Source organism: Talpa occidentalis, unplaced genomic scaffold, assembly GCF_014898055.3.
Source record: "Talpa occidentalis isolate TD23 unplaced genomic scaffold, MPIMG_talOcc4v2.1 talOcc4.4, whole genome shotgun sequence".
Classification (NCBI taxonomy): Eukaryota; Metazoa; Chordata; class Mammalia; order Eulipotyphla; family Talpidae; genus Talpa; species Talpa occidentalis.
The window spans coordinates 126,855,995-126,881,071 of record NW_023604295.1 but is presented as its reverse complement, the minus strand read 5'-3'; the positions used below and the strand labels follow the sequence as shown (position 1 = coordinate 126,881,071).

Below are 25,077 nucleotides of genomic sequence, written 5' to 3'. Positions count from 1 at the left end.
CATGTATAGGAAAAACAAAAGAATGAAGAAAAGACAAAATTGTACTTTTAGTATGCTGGTGTTTAGAATGACAGTCATACTGGGGTGAAACTTAAACAAAATTATGCACTTTGTGTTTTGTGATTTAGATACACCCTTAAAATGCCTCAGATATATTTCATAGATTGTCCCCTTTATTAGCTTTTACAGTTTCCAGTAAAAGGTGTTTATTCTGTGAGATGGTATAGAAGCAAATTATTGAATATAGTACAGGTTAAAGAGAAAATTGAACTAAATTCATTATACACCAGACTGCCTAAAAATTAAATGTTAGCTTTGTTACTATAATTTTTATAAAAAACTATTCATGATAAAGACAAAAATTCATGGATGTTTTTGTGTCTAGATTTACTATTAAATCAGTAAACTGATACAATATTATTAATTACTAATATTAAAAACTAGTATTAGTATTAATAAAATGTTCACTAGTAAAACAACTGTTTTTAATTTTAACATTAGGAACTTAGCATATCTTTTTCCCAAACACCAAGCCTTGAGACAAATATATTAAAAAAAATAGCATGAAAATTTAAGAGAAAGGCAATTTTTTTCTTTTAGGAAAGCTATTTACCTATATTGCTTCTTAAATGAATTTTTAATTAAAAAAATAAAAACAGGAGCTGGTTTACTGTTTTGATTTATTGTACGTATTAAAAGTTTCTTTCTTGAGACAGCATATTGGCAGGCCTGGCATTTCTGACAGTATTAATATTTAAAAACAAATATATTTTTGAAGGTTTTTATCTTCCAGAAAGAAAGGAAAAGTAAGTAACTTTCCATAGTTGAAAATAGTGATTTTTCAAGAGAGGCTGAGAGGGGAAAAAAATCTAAATAACAAATTCTTGATAAAGAAATGAGGCAATTTAAAACTAAAAATACAAATTTAAATGAAGTAATTTTATAAAATTTTGAAACTAGCTAAAATTACATGCATAGTTATTTACTCAATATGAGAGGAATAGCAGTGGAACTTAAATATGATAGGATTTATCAACAATAAATAAACATTTTTAGTGCAAATAGTGCAGAAAAATTTCTCAAAGGAAAGATCATAGCAATCATTTGAATCTGTACAAAATCAATCTCAGTTCTGTATACAATCTATATAGAATATTAATTCAACCACTGTGAGGAAACACCAATTTGCAAATCATAAATATAAATGTTCTTAGTTTTGTGTCCCATTCCTCTCTTGGCAGTTCATGTTTTCAGGAAAATCTGGAAAAAAAAAAATTTTAAAAAACAGATTTAATACATTTTCATCCCTTTACATTCTCTTCCAATTAGGATTTACCTATAAGATTAACGTGATAATGAGAGAAAAGGTGTGGAGAAAGAATCTAGCATGTTAATATACATATAATTTCTCAGTCCCCACTTTTCTCAAGCTGTGATAAATGCACACTTACTATTAAAAATCAGTTCTTACCCTCAGAGATTAACAGGATGATTTGGCAAATCAGATGTAAAAACAATTCGATGTTAGCACTAAATGTTAAGTACAACTAGATTGAGAGAAAGGACAAAACACTGCGTTGGAGAAATGCCTATAATCTTCGTTGTAGCTTGCTCCTCTGATTTTCAGGGGACCTCCCATACTCTCTTCTCAAAGTCCACTCCTCCAGCCCAGTCAAGGGGGCAGAACCTATTACACTGGTCTCCAAGCCAAACTACTGAGCCAGGATGGACCTTTCTTTCACCCACCACTAGGTCAGTCTCTTTCTGGGGATTTCTAGTGAGAGAGACCCTGGCCAGTCTCTATAGGGTGCTTGAACTGCCATGCTATGATCACGGCTGTAGGTAGCAGTTGTTAAAGATGAACAAGTGTAGTAAAGAAAAGCTCTTGGTAGAGCGAGTGAGAAAGTATGTGATGGCTTGAGACAGAAAAGAACACAAAAGCAGAAATGAGAAACAAGCAGTCCTGAAAAGGCTGTGAGAAAGAGGAGCTGCTCTGATGAGTGATGGCCTTTAGTCATGTTTTCATTCTCAGGTGATTAACTGTACTTTCCTGCATTTGGTTCTATAATGTATGCCTGCATTACTCAATAGCATTCACTTTCATTTAAATTTGTTGGGGTGGGAACTAGATCTTGCAATAAAATAATTCCTAAACAAGGGAGATGGAGAAGAAAAGGGTATATTGAGAACAGGTAAGATTGTGAACAAAGTTATAGTGGGAGAAGAAAGAACATGACGTGAAAGAGAATGTAAGAGGAAATGGAAAATTAAAATGGATGATCTTCAGTCAATGCCAGATTATAGAAGGCTTAAAACCAGAAGAGAAATTTGTCATTGACATTGTCATTACCAGGGGAAGTATCATTCTGTCAGTGCCATATAGGAAAGAGAAAAACCCTGAAGCCAGGGGTCATTACTGAAATAATCCTGGTATGAAATGGAAAAGAGACACCAGAAGTTAATTTAATTTAGTTCTTAAAAATGTTCTTAGGAATTTTAAAGGAAGAAATAACAAAGGAAAACTACTAAGAAGTATCTCAACTGACGCGGTATACCCCAATACCAGTAGCAATCGAATATTGAAAAAAAAAAATACATTTAAGCCAACATCATACTGAGAAAGTATCTAAAGATTTCTACTAGCTGTATGCTTATGTATATCTTATGCTTAGTACATACTATAAAACATTTTGTTATACAGCGCAATAGGTATAATGATAGTACTATGCTTAAAGTTGGATGAACAGGCAGAGTACACTTCAGTGAAGAGTATCATGTAATGGCCTTGAAACTGAAACCTCATAGAATACAATTTACCTATAGGGGAGCATGAAATTGGCTGTGCATTGCCATCGCCTGCTGAAGTTTTTCTTCCTTGGCTCTTCTACAGTGGCAAATCTAGAAGACAAATTATTTAAAATACCAGCTACTTCTCCATTATTTACTAACTACTTCCAACATTATGAAAAAATTCTGAGAGAATTATTTAACCTGTTGACATTACTTCAAGTTTTGAATATTTAAGGTAGTTCAGAGAATCAAAATAAATCCCATATAATTTTTAGAAGATAATTTTTACCTGTAACTAATTCTTTAATCAATCTCTGATTATGTAATTTCAAAAACATGTGTTTTAAAAATATAAAAATAAATCTTACTGTTGTTAAAAAGGAAGATTAATAAAAACTTCAAAAGCAAAAGTATAAAGTACCAAAGAACAATGAACCAGAAATCAATGCCTTACTAATGCTATTACTATAGCATGTCCCTGAGCATCAATTTTCTCTCATGGAAAATAGGGATAATAAAATATGCTAAATATCTGCACACATATAGTACATATGTTTGATAGTTTATTAACAAAAGGTTATTTTTAAAATGTGATGTTATAGAGAAATAAGGTAAACAGGACTCTATCAAAGAGCAAGAAACTGTTCAGCATGCTTTGATTTTTCTTTACATATAATGGAAATATCAGAACAGAACTACTACAGAATGTTCTCCATAATATTAAAAACAAAATTTTTTAATCACTACAGATTCGCTTTTTAACAATTTGTAATGGCCTCCCTGGTGGCGCAGGGGTTAAAGACAGCACTATCAAGCTATCACAGACCATTGTAGCATGAATTTGATCCCATGCCGGCCAGGGAGCAACCCACATGGTGCAGAAGAGCTCTCCTGTCTCACCTGCTGCTCCCCTCAGCAATGTATTTCAGTATATCTGCCTGTTCTGCTCCCCACTCTCTCTGGTGAATCCTTTTAAACCCCAAACTTCTGCTTTATGCCCCAGTTCTTATATATATAAATAAATCTTTAAAAAAAAATTATAAAACTGGTTATTCAGGAATATATTACAACTATTCAGAGTAGACTTAAGCTGATTTGCTAGCTTTAGTACAGAATAATGCAGATACTATCATTTCTGAAAGAGAACTATTTTTTTAACCTGCCTGTACTCACAACAAGCAGATTTAAAGTAATAGCAGGACATTGCTATCTTTCTCAATAGAACTCTTCAGTTTTCTCTCATGGCACTCAAAATTCCAGGCAGTAATGGGATATAAGTTTTTTATTAGTCATGATTATACTTAAGTAATTTGAAATTAGGCTATCACTTGTCCTCAACTGGAAAGGATTACATACTGTTCTCTTTTCCATGAAGCTACTGAGAAAATCATCTATTTCAGTTTTTCCCTCCAAGAAATCTTCAGCAATATTATCAGATTCTTCTTCAGCTTCATGTGCAGCTACTTTCAATCTTGCCTGCAGGGCACTTGCACTACAACTCTGGAAAAGAAAACCAATTTCCTCATCTGTCAAATGGAAGCAAAAGTAACAATTTCTATCTCATATGGTTTTATAGGGAATAATTGGCCTATGTATATATAGTTTAGTGCAGTGCAAGGCACATAATAATTACTCAATGTTAACTATTATTTCTTTTATTCTAAAGAATGATCATATTATCTGAAATCCATTATAAATTTATACCATTTTACTATAACAATTTTGCTACTGTTTAATGTCTTTCATGTTTTATTACATTATTTTTACCTTCCAGAATTTCTGATTTTTAGAATATTAACTATAATGTCGGTTACTGATATGTGATAGATTATATACTCTTTTCCTTTTCTAGTTTTAAAGATTTGTATTTGCAGATACAAAGGTTGAATTTTATATGATGCTTCTGATTTTCATATCAGAACTGGGCATCTAACATAATATAATCTATTTGTGGTAAGTTACTCTTTACATATTTTATACATTATACTACTTATTAACTTTTCATTTAAGATATCTGTACCATAAACTTACACGAATCAAAGTTAAAAGTTCTTATTACAAGAGTTAAACTGGTTTTATAATAACTTCCCCAGAAAAGTTATTTATAAAAGGAGCCTTTGTATTTTTCTGTTCTGAAACCAAACATGCTCTTGTATGACCACAAATAATTTATAATGCTTAAGACCTGTTCATAACTCATAAACCAATATTAATTCTAATTACAGAATTAGGGAAAGAATCCTAATATAATTGATTATAATAAAATTAGATGAATTATAGCTAGTATGAATATAATTCTGATAATAATGGAAGTAAGAATGTAGTAGCTCACACACATTAAGATTAAAAATTCTTATGGTAAGGAAAAACAGGTAAACAATCTTACCTCACTAAGTTCATGCTGCCTTTGCATCTTCTTTTCAAAAGCAGATTTCATTTGTGTGAGTAGTTCATACTAAAAGAGCAAATGAAAATACTGTTTTATTCTATTTTAAAATTTTAAAGATGCCTTCAAAAGGATAAACAACTCACCTTATCTAAGACAGTTTGCCTTTTGGCTTCCAAGCTGGGCTCCAAAAGGAGATTTTTTCCTGTGAGACAAATCTCTGGGTTATTTCTAGGTAAAGATCATTCTTTTTTCAGGAAATTTGACAAAGAAAGAAAGACATACTTGCTAATTCCTCAATATTTTTTACTAAGTCATCCTTGTCAGTAATAATTTGTTTTAGTTGAGGTAAAGTCAGAAATAGTTTTAGTAGTATCTCCTCTTGTTCATTCATATCTGTAAGTTGTGACACACTAAAAAAAAAAAAATAATGATTGTGAGTTATTCCATTTTTCTCAATGTAAATATTCCTAATTTTCAGTTTTATTCAGCAGATAAGGTTCTAAATCAATTTTGAAGTATCTATATATATACACATATAAGGTTAACTGTTGCCATAAAAGGAAAATATCAACCCTAACAGAACATGAAGTTGTGTGAATATAGTGTCAAGTCACTATAGGACTATGAAAATTAGTGCATATGACATCCATAACAATGCCCAATTTTACCTCTATGCCTATGTATCTAAGAGGTGTGTGTAGCTATCATAATAAAAGTTATGGACATGTATATATGTGTCTGTATGTACACATATTCATAAATATTTAAAGTAATCATGGAAGGCTAAACCAAAAGCAAAAATCAATAGGATGAAAGAGAGAAACAAGTGATAAGACAGGGATGGCAGTTAAACCCCTTTGAATCTATTTTTTCTTTTTGACCATAGTTAAATAAAAGCATTATTAAAAAAAAAAAAAGGTAAAGTCTCTAAAATTCAAGCAAATGGAAATAAAAGGACCCGGATTTTTTTCTGAGTTATCAGAGAAATATTATTTGAAGAGGCGTTAAAGAATAGTATTTGGCTGGGGCCTCCCCTGGTGGCACAATGGTTGAGCGCTGGGTTGCGAGGCTGCGGCACCAGTTCGATCTCCAGCCACCAGCGAGGGTCCCACAAAAAAAAAAAAAAAAAAAAAAGAATAGAATAGTATTTGGCTATACATCTCTGGTATGATATATTATAAAGACAAAAGAAGTATAAAAAAAAACAAATTAAAACACATCCTGCATTCAATAGTATAAATATTGATATTATTATTTTAAAAGAGAACGAGTGCCCTTCCGAGAAATGGCTGACTGCAGGCCAGGGAAAAGAAATGTTCAGAATGAGCCCACACTATTTTTGTTTTGCCAAAAAGGATACAGAAGAAGCCAAGTTGAAAGGTTTCCTATTGACTAAAAAATAGGGCTATTTTAAGCATCAAAAAGAATAATGACTGGATTGATTGAAACACATTAAATATACATTTAAAAAACTTAGGAGTTTGTAAAAACACAAACAATTATGGAAAAAAAATAAAGCCTTGCTCATCAGAACTTTTGGAGCTTGCTAATGCATCAATTCCTTATTCTGAAAATTGATAAAAGGAGAAAAATCAAGCACTTATAATAGTGCCTTTCCATGTAACTAGTTAATTTAAGAAAGTTCTTCACAGAATTTAGCTAATTCGGGCATTAGTAATAATAAAATCTGAAAGTCATATCTGCAATCCTTAACAAAATAATGGCCAATGATTTTAGGTGTTTCAATCTTACTATCACAAAAAATAGGGCAGCTAGAGATCACTATTATCTTAAGTGATATAATAGGAAGTATGCACTAAATTATAAGTATGCTACCCAAAAGAATTAAACTGAAATCATTTTTTACATATTTATTAAGAAGTAACTGACATATATATTGTTTAAGGAGTAAAATGTGATGATCTGATAAAACGAATTCTAATCCAGACTATAATCCAGTTACCAGTATGGGAATGTAAACTGGTCCACTCTCTATGGAAAGCTGTGTGGAGGTTCCTCAAAACACTAAAAATGGATCTACCATATTATCCAGCGATTCCACTCCTAGAATATACCCAAAGAATATAAAAACACTAATTCAAAGGGAAATTTGCACTCCTATGTTAGTTGCAGCACTATTTACTATAGCCAAAATATGGAAATAAGGGCCTCCCTGGTGGCGCAAGGGGTTAAGAACTGTACTATGAAGCAATCTGCAACCTCTGCAGCACAAGTTCGATCCCCAGCTGTCCAGGAAATAACCCACATGGCACAGCAGACCTCTCCTGACTCGCCTGCTACTCCCCTCAGCAGTGTATTTCAGTCAGTCTGCCTGTTCTGTTCCCCGCTCTGTCTCTGGTGAATCCTCTCACCTCCCCCCTGCCCCACATCTTTGGCCTGTACCCCAGCTCTTGCATGCATAAATAAATCAATCTTTAAAATAAAAAAAATATGGAAATAACTAAAATGCCCCAAAACAGATAAATGGACCAAGAAGATATGGTATAGATGTACAATCGAATACTACTTGGCAATCAGAAAAGATAAACCCATGGCATTTGCGGCAACATGGATGGAGCTGGAAGGGATTATGCTAGCTGAAATAAGTCAGGAGGAAAAAAGAAAAATATCAAATAGTTTCACTTATAGGTGGAATATAAGAAAAATGAACAACAGGTCAGGAAAAAGGTAAAACTTGCAAGCTGACCATAGATTTGAGGAATACAGCAGAGAGTGGGAGGAAGTTGGCGCAAGGGGTTAAGAACCGTACTATGAAGCAATCTGCAACCTCTGCAGCACAAGTTCGATCCCCAGCTGTCCAGGAAATAACCCACATGGCACGCAGACCTCTCCTGCCGCCCGCTGCTCCCCTCAGCAGTGTACTTCGTCAGTCTGCCTGTTCTGCTCTCCGCTCTGTCTCTGGTGAATTCTCTCACCCTCCCGCACTTCTGACTGTACCCAGTGCTTGTATAAATAAATAAATAAATCTTTAAAAAGAAAAAAATAACTTCTATTTATAAGATAAAATAAATGCTAGGGATGTGATATACATACAGCATAATGACTATAGTTAACACTGCTCTATCCTAAGAGTTCCCAACACAATGGAAAAAACCTTGTTTTCTTTTCTTGGTATCTATATGAGGTGATGGATGTTAACTAAACTTACTGTGGTAATCATTCACAATATATGTAAGTCAAATCACTCTGCTGTACATTTTAAATCTATACAATGCTGTATATATCTCTCAATAAAACTGGAAATAAATTTTAACTACCAAAGAAACACAATGTGGTAATATATTATTACAACAGTATTTCTCTACCTACAAAGTTTTATCTACCAAATAAACAATGAAAAGGTCTAAAATAGAGAAAGATATATTTTGAAATATTCAGGTATAATATATTCTGAAATAATTTTCACAAGAACGTAGTGCTACCTAAGAGAAAGGACCTTGTTATCCTGATAAATATTATCAGTTCCTGCATCTAAAAATTCTCTGACTACGTAATAGCCACTCAGAATATAAAATCTACAACACCTAAAACTAACTTATAAAACTTTCCTACTAAGACAACCATAATGTAGGAATAGTGAGGATTTTAAAAATCCTTTTATTTAATGTGGATATGAAAATGATGATCTGGTTAAGTATTTACAAATAAAATAGATAACTAATACCAATGTTACACTTCAAGTTTTTTACCTTAGTTCTGAGAGTTCTGGAAATGCATCAGGAACATCTGGCATCTTGTAACCAAAACCATTTTGGCTTATCTAAAGAGAGTTTTAAATGGCATTAAATTTCAGCCATCTTTTTGACTGTTTTCATTATCATGTCTTCATCTTCATACTGTGCTTTGTCCTTACTCTCTCCCCCTTCTTTCCTCACTCTGTATTTCTCAGTGTCCTCTTGTATATATAGCATTTCTTCCTTTTTTTTTTTTTTTTTTTGGCTGGGGATCATGTGAGAACCTGAGTAAGCGCTTCTTAGCAAGTAGATGGCTGTAAAATAAATCTCAAGTTTATCTGTGACAGGTGTTGGGTTAACCATAGATTTCAATGATACATGAATATAATTATCTCAAATGAAAGGCATTAAGTATTAATAACTGAATGAAAGTCTGAACAGTTACATAACTATATTAGATTAGAATAGATGACTTAAAAATTGAGGAGCCTTAAAAATTTTTCTTGTAGGGCCTCCCCGGTGGCGCAGCGGTTGCGCACTGGGTTGCGAAGCTGCCAGCAGCCTCTGCAGCGTCAGTTCGATCCCCGGCTGCTCGCCGGCCACTGGGGGAGGGTCCCACATGGCATGCAGACCTCTCCTGCCGCCTGCTGCTCCCCTCAGCAGTGTACTTTGGTCCTTCTGCCTGCTCTGCTCCCCGCTCTGGCTCTGGTGAATTCTCTCACCCTCCCGCGCTTCTGACTGTACCCAGTGCTTGTATAAATAAATAAATAAATAAATAAATCTTTAAAAAAATAAAGTATGTTTAAAAAAAATTTTTTTCTTGTAGTTTTGTTTTTACTACTAATTGTAGTTTGTTCATAATATCATTAACAAAATGAAGAAAGCTTCTGGAAAAACAGTGAAATTTGTACTGTTGGATAAAATAAAGTTTTATAATATTTAATTATTACTATGGGTGATATTCACTAAGGACTAAAAATTAAGGTTTTTATCTTTTTAAAAACTTTAAAATAAATTTTAATTGGCGTAATATTGTTTGTAACATTTTCTGGTGTAAAAAATGAAGGTTTAAAAATCCCTTAATATGTTTTATACACAAATGATTAGTCTCTCCCTAAGTAACTTCCCACATGGTAACAGTTACTGGGTCAAGAACATAGAATTTTTTTTTAAACCGTGGAATACTTTAACCCTTAACATGATACAGCAGACTTTCCACAATCTGATACCAGCTTCTCCTACATGATCACTTCCTGTGCCTTCACTGACAGTCATAGAGATCTATTTATAAAGAGCTTCACAAATTTGACATCTTGGTTATGCCTCTGCCTTTATCAATGCTATTACCTCTTGAAATCCTGGAAAATCCACTACTGTTTCAAAATCTGGTCTCAAGCATTCATTCATTCATTTATCTGATTCTTTTAACTGTGCACTGATGATATGTGTCAGACATTATTTGAGGCACTAAGGATACGGTGGCAAAAAAACCTGCATCACTTTTTTCATAAAGGCATCTCTTCTAGTTCTACCTTGGTCCCTAGAATTACTGGCAATTCCTTCAACTATTCACTATAACTCTAGAATAACCCTTAAATTCTACTGAAGTTTTTTTATTTGCAATTATTTGATTATTTGCTGGTTACTTCTCAGCGTTTATTACTTAAGTTGAAAATGTAATTTAATCATTTTATTTTTTGTGCCTGACTTGTGGCTGGCACAAGCTGGCATACAATAAATATTTGTTAATTGAATGAAGGGTACAAATATGAGATAACTGAATATACCAACCGGTGCTGAAGCGTCCGTTGTGGGAACAGGTAACGGCAGATTTGAAAGGACACCAAATGAAGGTGCAGCAGGTTTGGCTGGTGAGTAACTTGTTGTTGAAGAAACAGAATCAGCAACAGGTAAAGATGTGATACTCCTGTTAGCTTCTTGTGGGGGGTATGGAGGGAGAAATGGAAAACCCTGAGAAGCATAAGGCGGCATTCCACCTGGGTTACTGTACAGACTAAAGAGAAACAAAAAATAAAAATTAGAGTAGATTTAGGTGTGAATTTGTAAAATTACTTCTAACCTGTTCTAAATAACAATGGTCATGCATTGTAGAGAAATCTGTAAGGCATGTGATACTTTAACTTAATTATTTTATACATTGATGAAATATGAACATTTAAAAAGGAGGACTGTGATTTCCATGAAAAAGGAAAATTGTGTGCTTTAGAAGGCATACAATTCAACTGGCCAATGCAGAATAGACTACTTTTGATTTTTAAGCATCCCACTAGCAATAAATAAATATGTTCATTGACGGGAATGGAAAATAACACTTACTCCAGAAAATTCATTCAAGTAGAGGATGCTTAGTATAGTAGATTGCACTATATTTAGCAAAATCTGACTGAAAGTCAAGAATGCTTTCCTAGAAAATTTTAAAGGACAATTAAACATACAGATGTTAGGAATATTAAAAACAGACACATATAAGAAAACATGTAGATTAGAAAAAGTAGCACAGTACACCTACTGTAGACAATGCAGTTAATATTTATTTTTACAAGATCATTAATATTTTATATTTAACTTTTTTCCCCCCAGAGAGAACCATACTCTAAAAGAATTAGGGTGATTCAGGTTGAAGTGTATATGAGAAATACCTAAATATCAATATTTGAATTAATAAAGTTTAAATGGTCAATCACTCCTGCATAAAGGACAAAAAAAAATTTCTTTTAAATAGAATACTAGACAATCCAGGGAAGAGAAGGAGTTACAGATTAAACTCTATAAAAAACCTTGCACATCTAGACTTGACAAATTTCCTTACTAGTAAATGCATTTACATGGCAAGAGGGTGGTGCATCCCGGTCCATGGGGACAGAAGATCATATGCTTGGGACATTTGCCCAACTTCGTCCTATCTCTTCATCTGACCATTCACCTGCTATCTTTTATAATATCCTTTATAATAAACTGGTAAATGCAAGTAAATGTTCCTCTTGACTTCTGTGAGCTCTGTAGCAAATTAATTAAACCCAATGAGGGTCATGGGAAAGTGATTTATAACTAATTATAAAAGGCATTTATCGATATGTCTGTGAATATGTTAATGATTATCTAAAAACAATATGATCAACATGAGAGAATATATGTATTATTCTTGAATTAAAGTTTAATAATTCTAAACCAATTTGCTCTATTTTGAGCTCTGCAGAGGGTACAGCCTATAAAGGAAGAAATGTATCAAACTTGCTTTTTATTTTTTATTTATTTATTTGTTTTTATTTATACAATAGCTGGGGTACAGGCCAGAGGCATGGGAGGGTGAGAGGACTCACCAGAAACAGAGTGGGGAGCAGAACAGGCAGAAAGACCAAAACTACTGCTGAGGGGAGCAGCGGCGCAAGAGGAGAGATCTGCCGCGCTTTGTGGGAATATCCCTGGCTGACTGGGAATCAAACCCGCACTGCAGAGGCTGAGGACAGCTTCCCAACACTGTGCTCAACCTGCTGCGCCACCTGGGAGGCCCTCAAACTTGCTTTTTAATAGTATGCACTCTATCATAGAATGTACTTGAAATGGTAACAATATGTTGGCTTGAATATTTAAAATAAGTGAATGAATTTATACCTAACTCTATACTGACAGAAGACAGGAAATATAGTTTTTAGATAAAGATTATCAATGAGGTTCATGACTCCAGTAATTAGATATTGCATGACAAAGATGAAGAATGTAGTTGATGTACATAATGAACTGGATAGCCTACCTAAGGAGATTTCCAAGCAGTATCTAAGATGCTGCCTGACTTCGGAATAAGAAAACACTCTTAGAAATTAGGTAAAAGAAATGGGCATTAAGTCAAGAAATATTCTAAGAAGTAAAAAGACCAGTAAGAAGTTACATCATGAGGGGCCTCCCAGGTGGCGCAAGAGATAAAGCACTGCACTATGAAGCAATCCACAGCTTCTGCAGCATAAGTTCGATCCCTGGCCAGCCAGGGAGAAACCCACATGGCACAGCAGACCTCTCCTGTCTCGCCCGCTGCTCCCCTCAGCAGTGTATTTCAGTCAGTCTGCCTGTTCTGTTCCCCACTCTGTCTCTGGTGGATCCTCTCACCCCCCACATCTTTGGCCTGTACTCCAGCTCTTGTATGTATAAATAAATCTTTAAAAAAAAAAAAAAAGTTGCATCATCAAGTTTCAGAACACCAAAGATGAAAAAAGTTGAAAAGATCAAGAAATCAAAATGGCATTGGACAATTTAGCCACAACAGAAACACTATGTCGAAATTAGAGCACTGTCTTCAAAATTCTGAATGGAAAACTTCAACTTGGATCTTGAACCATACCAACTATTAAGTGTAAGGGTATGTTAAAGATATTTGCAAATTAAAAAGAAAAGTCTTAAGTTTTCTCTGCCAAGAATCTTGTGGCATAATATTTTTCAAAAATGGCCACAACAATATTTCTGACTACATACCCTGTTCAAGAACCTTGCCACTCCCTCCCCAAGAGGAAAAATCTATTTTTCTCCCTTTGAATCTGGTCAGGACTTTGTATTGCCTTAACAAAGTGAATGCAGAAGTGACAAAAGATGACTAAAAAGGCAAAATTACTTTCTTACAACTCTCAAGCTATTTACCTAGGAACCCAGTGAGAATCATATCTAGGTGTTCTGACTAACATTCCAGATAAGGCCTCTGCTAGGAGCCTGCTGAAGACAAACAGGCAGAAGAGAGCTCATTCTGTTACAAATATACTTACTATGGAAATGATGTTGAAGAAGGAGCTAAAACTGGAGGATTTTTCCAAAATTCATCCAACAGACTCTGAACAATTTTTCCCAGATCTGAGTGCATTGTAAACTGAAAGTAAAAACAATAATACAGGATGGTCAAAATCACTTTCAGAAAGTTTAAAAAGTCTCTTTAGGATAATAGCACTCTAAAACTTAATACACTTGCAAATCAAGAATTAAATGAAAAACAGGACAATGAATCAACTGAACATATTAGCAATCTACCACTTACAATATTTCTTAGAGAACCAATACCACAAATCAGGTTAAAAATCTATTTAATCATTAGTAGAGCTGAAATTTCACTATAAACTTAGTAAGTTAAGATTCAAAGGTAATACTGAGAATACATTTAAGTTACAGTTCTTTATATTAATCAATCACACATGTATCTGTAATATTTTGATTTATAGAAAATATATGCATTTATTCAGAGGACTAAATATATTTCTCATATAAACTTGGTCTTCATCCATACAGCCTAGCTTACAGCTCCCAAACCCCTTAGAATTTCCTAAATGTTGTGAGTGATAAAGGTGTCTCATATTACATTATTGAAGGTAACTTTGGGGAAGCACCTAAGGAGGGGCATGTGTCTGTGTGAGATTGTCAGGGAAACCAACAAGAATAGAAGCTAGACCTTTAGTCACCAAATTTTAGGGATGGGGAGCAGCTAGAGTTTGAGTTCAAATACCAACAGCAATGATTTAATCAAACATGCCCAATGATGAAGTCTTCATAAGAGCCCAAAAGGAGAGGAATTAGAGAGTTTTCTAGTTGGTGAGCACATGAAGATTTGAGGAGAATGGCACTAATGGAGAGGGTATGAAAGTTCTCCCCTTTTCCCCATAGCTTGACCTATACATCTCTCCCATTTGGCTGTTCCTGAATTATATCCTTTGTAATATCAGTTGAGTTAACTGGTTTCCTGAATTCTGTGAATTGTTTTAGCAAATCAGTAGATCCTAAGAAGGTGGTTCTGGGAAGCTCTGACGCACAGCTGGTTTGGTCAGAAGCACAGGTAACCCACTTGTGATCTGCATGTGAAGTGAGGATCCATTTTGGGAGACTGAGGCCTTAATCTGTTACATGTGATGCTGTCTTTGGGGACATAATGTCAGAATTGAGCTGGATTGAGTTGACACCCTGCTAGTATCTGAGAATTGCTTGTTGATATGGGAAACCCTCCAAATACATTCATGTGGCAATTAGTCTCACGACAGCTACACTGTACTCTAAGAACTATGTGAATGCTATCCCTTCCTAACAATTATGGAGTTAACAACTGTGAATCAAAGTTCTAACATCAAGAGGTCCTCATCATTGAAATATAATCTTTGAATCAAAATTATTTATTATATACAATGAATATTTTAAAAAATAACTGATTTCAAAATGAGATTTTAAATGCACTTCAGACTTCTAAAATATCTACTAGAAAAGTAATGCAGTTGTTATATTATCCAGAAATAAATTAAACCATATACATACATTGTTTACTAATGGAGAGGTAACATACACTCCTTGTTTGTCCATTAAGTGATGTCGTATTGGTGGATACACACTGATCACTGGTTTTTCCTGAGGAAACTGTGGAGGAAGCAATCTGGTAAAGATAGAATAGACAAAAACCGAATGTTACAAATGTTAAATTATATAGACCTAAAACAAAATTAGTTAAAAGCAGATTAAATTTTCATACTTCTCTTGTGAGCAATTATTCAACTGTAAGTGCTCTAAGATTACAGCTTCATTGAGTTGACTGAAAATATAAAAAAAGTTGCATTTTGGCCACAAGATTCTAAAAGCTGAATACTGAACAACCTTTTCAATGTGGAATATGGATCCAGAATTATAGGATATTCTTCACACCATGTCAATTAATGGCAATATGCTAAAAATGTAAAATCTCATGTAAAAACCAGATGAGGCATTTGTATCAGATGAACCACTGGAAACCAGTCTGGCTATTCATAGGCCACAGTTCTGGACATATAATTTTCTTGTGGTTTTTGTACTTTTGAAATGCTGCCAAGAATTATTTCACTATTTAGTGAATTTCTAAAGTTAGTGGATAAAACAGAAAGTACTAATTAGCCTACCTCTCCCAACTCTGAAGTCAATTGCATAGTGTCAAGTAAGAATAATATATTCTTCTTTTTTTTTTTTTAAGATTTATTTAAACAGGGCCTCCCCGGTGGCGCAGCGGTTGAGCGCTGGGTTCCGAAGCTGCCCGCAGCCTCTGCAGCGCCAGTTCGATCCCCGGCTGCTCCCCGGCCACCGGAGGAGGGTCCCACATGGCGCGCAGACCTCTCCTGCCGCCCGCTGCTCCCCTCAGCAGTGTGCTTCGGTCCTTCTGCCTGCTCTGCTCCCCGCTCTGGCTCTGGTGAATTCTCTCACCCTCCCGCGCTTCTGACTGTACCGGGTGCTTGTATAAATAAATAAATAAATATTTAAAAAAAAAAAAAAAATTTATTTAAACATACAAGAATTGGGGTATAGGCCAGAGGTGTGGGAGGTGAGAGGATTCACCAGAGACAGAGCAGGGAACAGAACAGGCAGACTGACTGAAATACACTGCTGAGCAGAACAGCGGGTAAGTCAGAAGAGGTCTGCTGCGCCATGTGGGTATCTCCCTGGCCGGGGATCGAACTCGTGCTGCAGTGGCTGCGAATAGCTTCATAGGTTGCATCTTAACCCCTTGCGCCACCAGGGAGGCCCAAGAACAATATATTCTTTTTTTAAAAAATTATTTATTTATTTATTTATTTATTTATTTATTTGTACAAGCACTGGGTACAGTCAGAAGCACGGGAGGGTGAGAGAATTCACCAGAGCCAAAGCGGGGAACAGAGCAGGCAGAGGGACGAAAGTACACTGCTGAGGGGAGCAGCGGGCGGCAGGAGAGGTCTGCGCGCCATGTGGGACCCAACTCTGGTGGCCAGGGACAGCCAGAAATTGAACCATCGCTGCAGAGGCTGCGGGCAGCTTCGCAACCCAGCGCTCAACCGCTGCGCTGCCGGGGAGGCCCCAAAAACAATATATTCTTATTTAAAAAAAAAATGGAAAAACCTTAACCTCTTTTGAACTAACAGAAAATTAAAATTAGGGAGTAAAGTCTCAACAAATAAGATTTGACTCAATATGAAGCCATGTTTGAATATTTTTCTTTAAATTGCCTCTGTTGTGTCTCCCCGGTGGCGCAGCAGGTTGAGTGCAGTGCTATGAAACTGTCCACTGCCTTTGCAGCACGGGTTCAATTTCCAGCCGGCCAGGGAGACCCACATGACGCAGCAGACCTCTCCTGTCTCGCCCGCTGCTCCCCTCAGCAGTGTGTTTCATCAGTGTGCCTGTTCTGTTCCCTGCTCTGTCTCTGGTGAATCCTCTCACTCTCCCACGCCTCTGGCCTGTACCCCAGTCCTTGTATAAATAAATAAATCTTTAAAAAAAAAAAATAAATTGCCTCTGTCACCCTACTGGCTTAAAAATCTGTTGGCAGCACTGTCAAGAAGAAAACTGGGTTCTCGTTGGCCTTTCCCACTCTCTACCTAGGACTTTGGATTAGAGATAAAGCTATTTCTTTCTTATAGTTGAAGATGTTTTATCAGTTTGTTAAAAAAGGTAATGAATGGCCGTTGGAGTCCAACCAAATTAGATTTATACATTATTCGCTATCTAGGTGTCTGAAATTTGTTCCAATTCAAGGACTGCTCAAGGATTTAAAAAGTTCCTATATATCAAATTAATATAGCATGCTTGTCCCTGCTATACATTCATACTTTAAATAACTAATTCAGCTGGTATTCATAAGGCCTCAAATGTACAAGTGCTATGCTAGGCAACAAGTATCTGAAGATGAGTAAGACATGGTTCCTATTTTCAAGTTAAGGGTCTTTTTACTTCACTTAAACACTTGCTTTAGCAACCAATCACTTAATGCAATCTAAGGTAATAACTTTGTTCTTTCATATTAAAGACTAATAACTGATTTAAGGCTAAATGGGAATGTTAGCAATCACATTGTCCAAGTGATTTAAGTAATCCTATGATTACATCTTTAACTTCTTTCTTTCTTGAAAAATAATCAAATCAAATTTAGTCTTAAACTTTCTGGTTGATATTTCTACTAATGAAAATTAGAATATTTTAACTGTTTTTGATATTAAGGAAAATTTCTTTCCCCTTTGTCAATATCATTCTTACAGTACAGCATATCTTCAACTAAGCTTTTGCAAATCAATAGACAATTAAGATAATAAGGATTATTACATCTCTTATGGCATTTCCTCTTTTACAGTTTCTTCCTTATACCAAAATACATTAGTAGTAGCTTTAAAATGTTTTTATTTCATGAAATTGTTTAACGTTTGATAAACTAAGGTAATAGAAAGGGAATATTTGAAATAAGTTTGCTTTAAATAGTTTACCTCTAAAATAACTGCAAAACCAGTAATAAAAATATTTTGTTAAAGTATTAGCACATGAAAAAATAGGATACAGTTCTACTCACATATTAATGTTAATTGTCAGGTTGTTTACCGTGAATGGCAACCTATATTCCACATCTTTCTGTATTTCAGCTATACTGTAGAAGAAAATGAGAGAAAAATTTAGAAGTTAGAAAATCATTAATGTTAAAAATAAGTTTAAATGTTTTTATAGCCTACTAAAATTACTTTTAATCAAAGAACCTGGATCTTGTCAGAAAAATCATCATAGTCAGAAAAGTTTCTCAACGAAGCAGGCAATAATACTCGGAAGTATCCAAGTGTATGTATATATCCGAATGTATGTTCTAACTCTGCCACTAACCAGCTGTACAAGACAGCTAGGAAGTATAGATCTTAACAGATTAAACTTTAAAAGTCTGGATGGGGTATTTCCTATAATTTGATGGAGGTTGCTAATTCTTTTTAAAAACAAATATTCACCTTATTTCTAAGTAAGAGAAGCCTGATTTTATTCTGGACAGCAGTGCTCTGGTCTTTTCTGTCAAATAGTAAGTGATAAATGTTTTTAGAGCCTATTAAAAGCATCTATCTACCTAAAAAAATTGTTAGGTTAAGTGAAATAATGTGTGCAAAGCCCTTGGCATAGTAGAGTGCTCATTTAGAACAGGAATCTAATTTGGGACCTGTCTAAATTTGTAGTGTTGGCTTAGTTTCTCATTGTATTTTTATAGAAAAATTAAAGCAAATTTGATTAAAATAATTTTTACTTAAATCATTAGCTGGAAGTGACAAGTTCATTTGCCCCACAGCTATCTTCTCGACATTAATATTTTTGACAGGTTTTCTTCACAAATGAGGTATCAAAGACAACTTAAGGTAATATTAATGAGTGCTGAAACATCATTAACAAATTTTATTTATTTTTAATAATGTTGTTGAGGTGTATGTTTGTTTTTTAAATTTATTTATATTTTATATCATTGTTCTTTTTTAAACAATGTTTGCTTTTTTTCCTGCTCCCCACCTCCAGGTGTAGTCTCCATAGAATTTCCTCTACCAGTTCACCCATGCACCATCACCAGTTCCCTGTGCTCCTTCCTCTCCCTACCCTGCAGGATGTCTCTGGTTTATAACTGTTTGTTTTTGTTTTGTATTGTTACTATTTTTTTCCCTAATATCTTATTTGGTTCCCCTATATTCCTCCTGTAAGTGAACCCATCCGATATTTTTCTTTTTCTTTCTGACTTATTTCACTGAGCATAATTTCTTCTTGCTCCATCATGTTACTATGAATGGCATGAGTTTATCTTTTTTAATTGCTGAATAGTATTCCATTGTGTATATACACCATATCTTCTTGATCCAGTCATCTATGTTTGGGCATTTGGGTTGTTTTCAGGTTTTACCTATTATAAATAGTGCTGCAATAAATGAAAAGGTAATCATGGCAATTGCTATCCAGAAGCGTGTCCCGAAGATTCAACTCAATCCAGTTCAGGTCTGACATTATCTCCTCAGATACAGCATCATTAATAATTATTACCAGCCAGATAATATTCTGGTTTATTTACATATATTATGCCTAAAATCTTTTAAAGTTGGTACATTTCAATTGTGAAGAAACTCACTCTAAGAAATGGACTGACTTGCTGAGTGGAAAGTAAGAAGTAGTCCTGCCACGGACAGGTGAGCTGCAGGTTGGCTTGTGAATAATGGATTCATAAATAATATACTGGCAAGAAGATACAAGCTAAGATGCAAAGGTTCTAGGTACATGGATTCTATGCAGTGGAAAAGAAGGTATCTAAATTTTGTCACATGCTTACTATGTGCCACATAATCTCTAATGTTCATATGGATTATTTAAATAGCAACAACCCTGCATAATAGAAATCACAATTGCTAATTTTACAAGTGAGACTTAGACAACTCAGATAAGCTGAATAAGTTGCCAAAGGGCCATATAGCTACTCTGTATTAGAACCAGAATCTGAATCCAGGACAGTTGGTGACAAAGCTTTCATTCACCTAAGTCTTGCTGCTTTTCCTAGAATCAATTATTTTTGCTTCTTCCTTTTATGTTGCTAAAGTTCCTCTTGTCTTATGTCTAAGAGAATGATCACATAGAACAGACTTATACATTGGACAGGGCAATATGACATCAGGTAGTCAATCCTTTTACTTCAATTCTCCTAAGGCCTATCAAGGTTATATGTCAATTCAGGACACATAAGTATCCCCTGATTTGTGGTTCAGGACTTCTTTTATTAAAAGTATTAGTCTAACAGTGAAAAAGAAAACAACAATTCTATAAAATCATAACTCCCAAATAAGACTTTCTTACTGGATATTAAATAAAAATAGTACCAGCAGTACCATGTACTCTATTAAAATGAATGCACAAGTTCTTTACTTGAGGACTGATCTACTAAGTAAAAGGTAATATAAAGGGCTACTATTTGCATAACTTTGAATTTACATAGTTAATTAATTATAGGTGATAATTACCAACACAGCCTCAGGTTGCTTTAGAGCTAAGGAAACAAAATGACAAAGGAGCTAATTAACGTTAGATATCTTAAGAGGAAAAATCAGAAGAATTAGGATGGTAACTGTTAAGACCACCAGTTTTCAATATTTTCTGATTGCAAGGGAAATACTTAATTTCCTTTCTGAAGACTTTAAATTCTGGAATGAGTGTATGACTTGAAATATTTTCAAGTTCCATAATTGGAAACCTTGATTGAAGGTGGCTTAAACAGTGTGGTGTTACTTATTTTATACAGAAGTCCAGCAGTGAGGAGATTCCAGAGTTGGTGAATTCAGTGTCATAACATCACCGACATCCCATTTTTCCACTCTAGCACATTCAGCGTATCTTCCTTCATGATCTAAGCAGTCCAGGTACCCCATGTAACACAGCCATATCCAAAACCTAAGAAGCATTTCCTTTTAGACATCTCTTCCTAGTACTAAGAAAATGGTTTTAGCACTCCCTAGCAGAGGGAAGGAGATTATTAGTAAAAGTGAAAGGAGCACAGCCTCCTTTAGGTATGAGGTCCTGGAGAACAGGAACTCAGATAAAAAAAGGTGTTCTTCCATGAAATCAGGGGAAATGATTTTGGTGGGAAACCAACAGAGTGAGCTGTTTAGGAAGCAGAAAAAACAGAATTATTTCTATACCTGCCCATAAAGTCAGAAATGTTAGTGATAAATACTGTGATGACTTATTCTGGAAGTATACTGTATTACTTGAGCCTAATCTATGTAACTTTCAGTTTCCATTTTCATAACAGACAATGTTATTCTGCTTTGGTTAAACACCATGGTCGTTTATGACAGTTTCCCCTTTGTCCTGCCTTTCTAGTAAGAATTAGATGAGAAAATGGACATAAAATTCAGCAAAGCTTTAGGAGAGGCCTAGGGAAGATGAGGAAGTAACCACAAAAGAGTTCATTTATTAAGAGAAAGGGAATTAGACTTTTTCCTGAAATGGGATTTTTTTTAATTATAAAGAGTTAAGAGTTGGAAAGTAGATGAAAGAATGGGGTAGGGAACAGTTTACTGTGGAGGGCAAAATATGTGAGAAACTCAGTGCTATAAAAGCACTGTTGAGCTTATATTTGGAGAAGGGATAAAGTGTGAAACATGAGGGTGATGGTCAGCATGCAACAAAATGGTTTTAATTTAGGAAATTTATTTTAACTAAAATACCACTTGAAACATTCTCCAACTTTTCATAGTGCACCTTCAGAAAAACCAATTTGTCTTTTTGCACAAAAATCTTGAAGTTGAAGTTGGCTATTCAAGCAACATATGGTTAGATAAACAAAGACAGATCATTTTACCAGCTAGTCTAAAAATGCATATCATGAATTAAACAGGAAGACTGAATAAGGATAGATGACATTTTTCTGGGGTTATATTATTCCTTGAAAACTGGAAGAAGATGACCTACTTGATTGTCTCCAGACTTATCTAGTTATAAATGTGAAAACTTTCAATAAAATAAAATTTCAAACAAACAAAAAAAAAATGACCTAAATAAAAAAAAAAAAACAAATTCCTAGACTAAAAGACTAGTATTAGTTACCAGAATGAAAAGGGGGTTGGGGGGAGGATACAAATCATGCAAGAGGCGTCAATTGTATGATGAAGCATAAAATTGGACTTGCAATAGTGAACTTAATGTAGTTTGTAATGTAGGGAAGCAAAAATCTGCCAGCCCCAAAATGTCTTTTTGGCAAAAGGTTGACTTCAGGGAAGAGCTCTGAAGGCCAGGGGGAGGCTGCTTTTGTTGCTTATATCCAAACTTCTTTCTGTCAGGGTATTATAGGACAAACTAATCCTCCTTTCAATGGAGAAGTTAGAAGTACCTTTGTTTTCCCAATTAAATGGTGTAACTTAACTCCCCTTTCTTCCTCAACCTCTCATCCTAGCTAAGCTATTTAGGATGGCATCTACCGCCACGTGGGCGAGTTACCCAGTTATGCTCTGTCTCTCCCATGTATACACAAAGTATATATATTATTAGCAAACTTTCATATTGCTTTTTCTCTTATCTGTCTGATGCTTGTTTGATTACTTGCCAATCTAGAGGAACCCAGAGGAGGATGGAATTATTTCTATTGTGTCTGGATATGTTAATTTTTAATGATGCACACCTGAAACTTATAATACAATGCTATTTCAATTTTAAAAAATGCAAGTATTTTTATAAAAGAAATTAAAAGAATTAAATACTTAGTATTACAAGTTTATGCTATTATAAAATATGCAGCACATGTCCAAATATGAGTGCACAATATCCATCTCAAAAAAAAATAAAACGGATCCTTTCGGTATATGTGAATCAGGGTATTTACTGATCATCTTTAGCCAACCTCAAAACTCCTTATATTAGCAATTCCAACTTAGAATCTCACCTTATTTGGAAGGCTTAAAAAATAAAAAATAAACTTCAGATTAATCATTTTCCTTATTTGCCAGCCTTCGCAGCAAGAAATATAGATTACTAAAATTCAACTCCAATCTAAAGGAATAAAAATTTGCCAGTATTGCCAATGTGATTCTAAATAGTATTTTAACAAATAGTACTAGTACACAATGTAACAGATTCTAATGGTCAAATTTTGCTATGTTTGTTAAAAATAAGTCACTTTATAAGCTTATCTTGTAAGAATAGCTTTTATAAGTTAGTACAGAACATGATTTAGAAGAGTGACTGTAAACCTGATTTTCCAAAAAAAAATCACCATTAAGTCAAATAAAAATATGCCACCCTTTCCTATAAATACCACAAAACTTTCTCCTTTTGAAAGTTTTGAATAAGCAGAACAACTGAGATAAAAAAATCAAGAAACATGTTAAGTTCAATCAGCATTAGGCCTCATGTGAATGAAACTGATTTTGCAGTGAATTTCTTTTAACATATCAAACTTAAAACTAATCTACATTTTAATTTACTTGCTTGAGAAAAATTATCAGTGTAACAATTAAATGGCCCATTATAGTTTGACAGCAATGAATAAATTTTATTATTTCAAAATACATATTTTTAAATGTATGAAAAATCTATTTAAACTGGGTTAGGGTTGAAAGATGTTGACATCTTTACATTAAAATACAGAGTGTAACACCGTTGGTAAATATATTTGCAAAATTCATATAATATTTGAAATACAAACAGTACATTTGAAAACTATTAGAGGTCACAAACATTTGTAATATAAAAGGCTGCAAAAATCAATTTAGAGTAAAAAAGCTGAAATTATTGTGCAAAATATGTCCAATCTGATCATGCTGATAACGAAAAATGCACAAAACAGCAGAAAAATAAAGATGAATATAAGTGTTGTTCCCTAAGTGTGGAAACAAGAATAAAGTGATACAAAGACTGGTAGTTGCCAGATTTGGGAGGGACAGTTTGAGGGGAGGATTACATCAGAATTAAACAGGGTTTTAAACCAGAGATGTAAGAGGATTGAGCATGTCATTCCCAGACAAGAATTAAATGATGACTACTTTGGCTTCTCTTTCCTTTGATGTTGCAACAGTTTTTTATTTTTTCATTTTCCACTCTTTGTGAAACTTGGACATGACCTTTCCCCATGCCCTGTATCTTAACAATTCTACCAACGGGGCAGTTAAATAGGAAAAGTTAGTTAGGACACAGGGCAATGCAAAAGACACTGGATACAGCCCGTGAGACAGATTGCAGTCGATAGTGATGTCAGAAGAGATGAACAAGGCAAAACTGAAAGCGTGAGCGGTGGGCAAGAGGCAGAGAGGGGCCGAAAGAAACAATGAACATGGACCAAGGATGGGCGAGCAAGCGTGTACCCCAAGAAGGGCAGTGTACCCAAAAGAGCAGCTGGCGGGGAGTCGGCCCGAGGAGCTGTGAGGGTGGAGAGGACCAGCCCGCCCTCCCGCCCTACTTTTTCCTCCTGTGGGAGAGGCAGCGGCCAGTCACCTGGAGTGTGAGTTCCGGAGGGACTCGATCAGGCGCTGCTTCTGCTGCTGGAGGCTGGTGAGGCCACCGGGGGAACCAGCTGCGGAGGAGGAGGCGCTCTTGGTCAGGGGAAAGAGCCAGCTCATCCTCCTCGGGTCCCCGGGCCCCAGGCCCTGGAAGACTCTGGCCTGCTGCTCCCAACAGCTCGGCCCCGCCGTTGTCCGGAGACAGAGGAGCGGGCAGGGACGCCGGGGGCCAAGCGCTGGGGGGCCGCGTCTTCTCTAAGCACGCCCGGCTGGGGATCCCCGGGTTCTGGGGGGCATGCTATGGCTGCGGGCAGCTGGAGAGAGGGAACTTGCCGCCCGGGACAGGCAGTCCTACCTTCACGGCCCTGACGTTCAAACCCGCCTAGTCAGGCAGTCTGAGCGTCCAGCTCTGCTCCAGCCCAGCCTGAGTCACCAACGTGCCCCGCCCCCTCCTGCGTGCTCGGTCGCCGCT

At 35.4% G+C, this 25,077-nt stretch overlaps 1 protein-coding gene across 3 annotated transcripts; it reads right to left on the bottom strand.

Annotated features, from left to right (window-relative positions):
• Window positions 1-662: 662 nt before the first annotated feature.
• On the bottom strand, window positions 663-25,063 carry VPS37A (VPS37A subunit of ESCRT-I). 3 transcript variants are annotated; one of them, XM_037526302.1, is made up of 13 exons: window positions 24,961-24,990; window positions 24,601-24,679; window positions 18,188-18,262; window positions 15,169-15,283; window positions 13,644-13,744; window positions 10,666-10,888; window positions 8,890-8,960; window positions 5,462-5,589; window positions 5,323-5,381; window positions 5,177-5,245; window positions 4,147-4,290; window positions 2,818-2,898; window positions 663-1,260 (listed from the first exon to the last, which is right to left on the bottom strand). In XM_037526302.1, the coding sequence occupies exons 4-12, from the start codon at window positions 15,211-15,213 to the stop codon at window positions 2,818-2,820; spliced, it is 921 nt and encodes a 306-aa protein (XP_037382199.1). In that variant the 5' UTR covers window positions 15,214-15,283; window positions 18,188-18,262; window positions 24,601-24,679; window positions 24,961-24,990; the 3' UTR covers window positions 663-1,260. The 3 variants fall into 3 exon arrangements, with proteins under 3 accessions (XP_037382199.1, XP_037382197.1, XP_037382198.1); XM_037526300.2 differs by having other exon boundaries at window positions 24,601-25,063; XM_037526301.2 differs by lacking the exon at window positions 24,601-24,679 and having other exon boundaries at window positions 24,961-25,060.
• Window positions 25,064-25,077: the final 14 nt, after the last annotated feature.